This window comes from Tribolium madens, unplaced genomic scaffold (genome assembly GCF_015345945.1).
Source record: "Tribolium madens isolate multiple individuals breed KSU strain unplaced genomic scaffold, Tmad_KSU_1.1 Scaffold_11;HRSCAF=98;Tcas5.2_LG3b, whole genome shotgun sequence".
In the NCBI taxonomy this organism is placed as follows: Eukaryota; Metazoa; Arthropoda; class Insecta; order Coleoptera; family Tenebrionidae; genus Tribolium; species Tribolium madens.
Genome location: NW_025400975.1, coordinates 2,368,277 through 2,374,478, shown reverse-complemented (window position 1 = coordinate 2,374,478; position 6,202 = coordinate 2,368,277). Strand labels below are relative to the sequence as shown.

Below are 6,202 nucleotides of genomic sequence, written 5' to 3'. Positions count from 1 at the left end.
TTACTCCACTAATAAAATTATTAAGGTCTATTACCTCACTGAATCGTTTCAAAATACAGGATGTTCCAAAAGCCTGGAAACTATCAAATTTTTTGGCAAATAAATTTATAGGTGTGCAATGGCTATAAAAATGCTATTCAAAAAAATTTTTAATATTAATTATTTGTTTACACTTACGAGATAAACATTGTTTTTTTAATGGAAACCTACCACAATTTTTTTAGACAACGAGCTTGTTACAAAAATTGTTGCCATGCAAAWTTTTTTTTTGTAAACCTCTCACTTTTTTGTTAAAAAAATGTTTAACTTAAAAGAAAGTTTTGACAACAGACAAAGTTTATAATTTTTTTAACATAAATTGTAACATTTTTAGTAACTATTTTTATACATTTATAAAATGCATAAACATATCTTTGTAAAACAATAAATAAAAAACCGTTTTTATTTAAGAAAAAAATTATTAGGATCATAATCTCAAAAGCTTAAACAATTAATTAAAATAAAAAATTTGCTCCTTTACAACCTTTAAACATTTATTAATTTATTTCCAAAAAAAACTGGTAGTTTACTCCAAAAAAATTCTTGAATTCTTGTAAGTCAACCATTTTTTTAACAAAAAAGTGTGAGGTTTACAAAAAAAAAATTGCACAGCAACAATTCTTGTAACAAACTCGTTGCCTAAAAAAATTGTCGTAGGTTTCCATTAAAAAAAAAGTTACTATGTTTATCTCGTAAGTATAAACAAATAATTAATATTCAAAAAACACCCTGTATATGTAAATGCGTCGCTGCTGGTCCATTTGCCTTCGAGCTCATTTCGTATTTGTCGTTGACCATGAAATCTAACTCTATGTACTAAGCTAATTCAAACAAACCCCCCAGGATTTCAAAGAGTTTGTTGACGCGGAAAACTTGATGCCTCTGCCGACGAGCGACTTCCGCAATCCCGTCTGTCTGGAAATGAGGACGATAAAAGCAGAGCAAGCTTATAACAACTTTGGAGAGGTGGACATCAAGCAAAAGAACAGCATCAATAATAACGGCGAATTGGCCAGCATGGATAGTTCGGACACGTTTGCAAGTTGTACAACGCACCCTTTCAATTCTCAGGGAGATCTCACATCAGACATCGTTGATCATTCGTGTGTAATAGATAGTAATCTTTATGTGAATCCGTTGGATAAGAGCGGGGATAACAGTCCGGTCACTCCGGCGCCAGCACCAGCTAGAACAGGGGGTGTGAAGAAATCGGCTTCGGGGGATACGGCCTTAAGGAGTTTGGGGACGTCGCCGATGGAGGAAGCCTTCAGAGGGTTTGGGCCTCTGGATAGAGGGAGTAGAGTTAGTCTCAACGATTCACCTCTTCCGAAAAACAGAAGGACGAGGTTCCAACAGGTAAGATACGAGTATATTTTACAATCAATAGTTAGGAACCACAACATGCCAATAAGCACACGTACTATAGGCTTTTTTATTTCTCATTATAGTCATTATTTATTGAACTCGAAAGTTATTCTTATTGAAGAGCTGCTCTCATCTAATCCAGATTTACACATTTTTTAAACCTTTATCATACTTCGAATCGAGAAAACCAACAGGTTTGTATTAGGTAAATTTGCGAAGCAAAAGTTTTTGAAAATCATTTCTATATGCTACGTACATACAGGTGTCCCAGCAAGTTGAAAAAATCCATTAGTGATCTTTAAATGGTAAAATTTAAAAAAAATTGTATGGGACATTGATGGATACTAATCAAGTGCATCACCTAATTAAAATTATTTTAAACCATACTTCATTCATCCAAAAAATAAGTTACGATACAAACTTGTGGTTTTTTAAATGAAACACCGTATGTTTCTTTGCATTTTTGGATGAAGCCTTTTAAAACAATGGTTTTACGCTAAACTTTTATTAGTCGATTTCGCTTAGTTTTAGAAATAAGACGTTTTTTTAAAAATTTATTACACAAAAATTAAGACAGCTAGAATACATTTTTTCTTACTTCTGCAAAGAAGAAAGTACAGAATTTAAAGCTGTAGCAATTTTTTAGTGTTTTGCATTTGTAAAGATTAATAATTTAAGAAGCTTGTTAAAAGGTATTAACTTTAAAAAAAAATTAAATGGAACACTCTATTTTTTTTGCATCTAATATATTGATAAATTGTCTATCTAAAAAAAATAAACTTCTAATGTCTAGAATTAATAAATGAAAAGATATTTAACATTCATAATTAATTGTAGTAACAATGTCTCTTGAAATATTGTTGATACTATGGCAACCATAGTAATTCCACCACAAATCACTTATCCCTTGGTTTATCCAGAGATTGTAAAAGTCGCTGTACATACTGAAATTCGAATTATTTTATTGTAAAAATAAAGAATAATGGATTCAGTTTAACACAAATGTGATTATTAAGTGATATTTCTTCCATGTCTTGTGCAACTGTGCACTTTTTGGCTCTGAAACAATAGTAATTTTTTTTAATGTTTAACGTTAAATATCTTTTTAGTTATTGATTATAAACACCTAAAAGTAAATAATTTTAGAAAGACAATTTAATAATCTTTTAAATGTAGAAACAATAAATAGGGTGTTCCATTTAATTTTTTTAAGGTATTGAACTTTTAACAAACGCCTTCATTTTTTTATCTTAGAAATGCAACACACTAAAAAAATGTTATAACCTTATAGGAAAAACTCTAAGAAACATGTGGTATTTCATTAAAAAAAAAAACACAAATTTGTAAAAAAAAAAGTAAATAATTTTAGAAAGACAATTTAATAATCTTTTAAATGCAAACACAATAAATAGGGTGTTCCATTATTTTTTTTTAAGTTATTGAACTTTTTTAACAAACGCCTTAATTTTTTTATCTTTGCAAATGTAACACACTAAAAAAATATTACAACCTTATAGCTCGTATCTTCTTTGCGGTGGTAAAAAAAATATTTTTAGATGTCTTAGTTTTTGTGTAATAAATTTTTAAAAAGTGCATGTTTTCGTCTTATTTTTAAACTAAGCTAAATCGATCAATAAAAATGTAACTTAAAAACAAGACTTTTTGAAGTGAAACATAAATTGTAATAGGCCTGACCGGAGAATGCCAAAAAGGGTTATTTTTAACAAATCTAAACTATAATAACAGGTTTTTAGGTTTTGATCACTAAAGAAATGCGTAGACCAAGGTTTACCATTTGCAAAAATGTAAAATTTGTAAGTAATATTTTAGGAAGTAATTTTAGTTTTTGGCAACATATTTTGATCGTACAAAAATCAACTTTTTTGGATCTTTCTGTTGTCTATAAAAAAGCAGCTTAAAGTAGAAAAAAATGTTTTTGTACATTTATTACTAATAAAAACATACTACTATTTAGCAATAAATTGAGACTCTCTGTCGAATTCTGTATTTTTTAAAAAATCTCAAATTCCATTAGTTTGGATAATCAGTTTACATTCTGTGTGTAACTAAATTACTTTTGTTCTTTTATAAAATAATATACCGGGTAAATAAAAAGTATGAAACAAAGCATTACTTTACGAAAAAAATAATTACAGCATTTTAGAACTATAAAAATATGATTGTTTTTCAAGAATAAAATTTTTCGATTTTTTTTTAGTTTTAGAGTTTTGCACAAAAAAATTAATGACAACCCATGATTTTTTTTAATTAAAGATTATGAATATAATTGATTATAATAGTGACCTCTAATTGAATAAAATTGTTTTTTAAAAAGTAGTTTTTTTTATAAATTTTTAGAGTTGCCTTCCGAGCTTATCACCATTTTACTAACTTAACCGAAGTGGTCGTTTCAAACGTTTGGTACATTTTTTTTTAACTTAGGCGTGGTTTCGGCCGGCTTAAAAATGGAAGAAAGTGAGTTTTTATTGGATTTTTTCATCCATCCGGAACCACTCCTATAAGTACCTGTACAAAAATCGTGGTCTCCAACTTTAACAATTTAATTAAAAAAAAAACCACTTGATAAGAAACTATTTTATTTAATTAGAGTTTATTTTTAGCTCGTAGTCTTTAATTAAAAAAATTGTCATAGTAGGTTGCCATTAAATTTTTTTTTTGTTAAACTCTACTAAAAGGAATTTCAAAAAAAATTATTCTTGAAGAACAATCCCATATTTATAGTACTTTACAGTGCATTAATTACTTTTTTTTTAAGTATGTCATTAGTTTGTGCAGAAAACGCTTGGTTTCATACTTTTTATTCACCCGGTATGTATTATTTATCCGCGTATAAAAGTAACAACCAGAACAAAAAGCTGAAATGTTTTGAAAAGTTAAAATTTCTTAAACCATATTTGAAATTTAAGTTAAAAACACTGTCTTTTTGAAACTTTAGAAAATTTAAAATGGGAAAAAAAAATATTTTTTTTTAAAATGCCATTTTCTATGATACTATTGGAAAAGTGTAGTTCTTGTATATGGTAATGTAAAAGACAACAGGCATCAGTGTATTAATAGAGATTTTGTATAGTGTAGTTTAATGGATCAGCTGTTTTGGATTCTAACTAAGACAAGGATAAGTTTAGATATCACCATTCAATGACAAGACATTTTTTTCCTGCTTAAGATCTTAAAATAGATATTTTAATTTTATTCTGTTATTTATGTGTATATTTCTTAGAATTTTGCAATTAAAATTTCGTTTCATCAAGTTTTCAATATCTTAAAAAATAAGTACCTAATTACTGGACAAAATCTGATTTTGTTGGTAATAATTTTAAAAATTGATTAGAACACAGGGAGTATCATTAACCTTTGAGGTTGCGTGTAATTTTAAATTTATTTATGCATGTTACAGACTTCACGTCGATTTTTTATGTTATTATACACTTTTCTAATTAGGTACTGACCGCAACCATATTACGTTAATTCATTTTTAAAGATATCGCCATTTTCTTTATAATAACATGAAATTATTTTTATTTCCTATATGTTTTCCGGATAGAATGATGTTTATCTAAATTATTAGCCGAGTCAACAAATTGTAGAATGCTTGGTCGAGAACAGAATTTTTGACTTAAGGACTGAATCTGGGTTAGTTACGAGGTAAACAAATTAAAAGCCCCTGGTCCTCCGAGGTAAGCGAGGCTCAAGGGGCACCAAAAGATGCCGTTTTGTGCCTTTGCGTGTTACGAAAAAAATGTTATGACAAAGTTCTCGGATTTTTTGTATCTCAAATAGTTTTCGAGATATTTACTACCAGATATCGAACTTTAGAAAAAAAATAATTCAATGAATTAACATAAGAAAGTTGTAAACATTGTGACTGGACCTTTTAAACTGGTTAATTTAGTTAATTTATGTTTGAATTCACTCATTATAATAATTTCTATTTTTAATGAAAATAGAATGTGTGCCCTTTATGCACTCTGCGGGCCCTATTGTGAGTGAATTGTGATGGTTGTTGTAGGCACTTCACTTGATTGGAAAATAAAATCTTAAACATATTTAGAATTAGGAATGACAGTGTTTTACCCATTTTATGTGCTTGCAAACAATCTGGTGAACATTTTCTTACTTTCTTGGAGGGAGGTAATAAAACTGTTTTCTATAAGCTCCAGAAGCCTACAGTACAATTTGCAATCTACAACAAACATTCCATCACAATTACTTTACTCTAAACTTGGGGTACCATCATGCACAGTGAGACAAAAAATGTTTTTTTAAGAGTGCGAAATATATTTGCTAGCGGATACGTTGAAAACTGTGATACAAAAAACCGAAAAGTTTTTTTTTTGTAGGAATACTTATTTAATTTAGTATATGTATAACCATTTTTTGTAACGTTTACCGGTTTCAAGATACAGGATGTTCAAAAAATCGCGCACTTCCTTGAAAGGGAGTAATTGGGTAGTCCTCTAGAATACTGAAAAAATGTTTAAAAAATTCTATCTGTCAAAAAAATTTGATTCTTCTTCTTCTTGGATCTTCTTGGTATGGAAACGATGAACAAAAACACGATTAGCCCGTCACACCAAACTTTTATTTTAATAGCACAACGCGTTTCGACCACAAAGTGGTCATCCTCAGGTGAGAATAAAACTAACTAATTTAACAATGGTAATGCCTTATATACTAATTTTCCGACTTTCACTTTCCCTACCCTCAACTAACGAGTAGAGGGGAAAAAAGGGAATGGGGCCGGATTATCTCTATTTTTAAATATTTCAAGACTCTC

General features: G+C 29.0%; 1 protein-coding gene across 3 annotated transcripts in view; it reads left to right on the top strand.

The window, feature by feature from the left end:
- Positions 1-6,202, top strand: part of LOC123006929 — a 49,586-nt gene that overhangs the window by 29,089 nt on the left and 14,295 nt on the right. For all 3 annotated transcript variants that reach the window (XM_044401870.1, XM_044401886.1, XM_044401877.1), the window contains one exon: positions 883-1,395. In XM_044401870.1, coding sequence (XP_044257805.1) covers positions 883-1,395 — 513 coding nt within the window. The remainder of the gene's footprint in view (positions 1-882; positions 1,396-6,202) is intronic.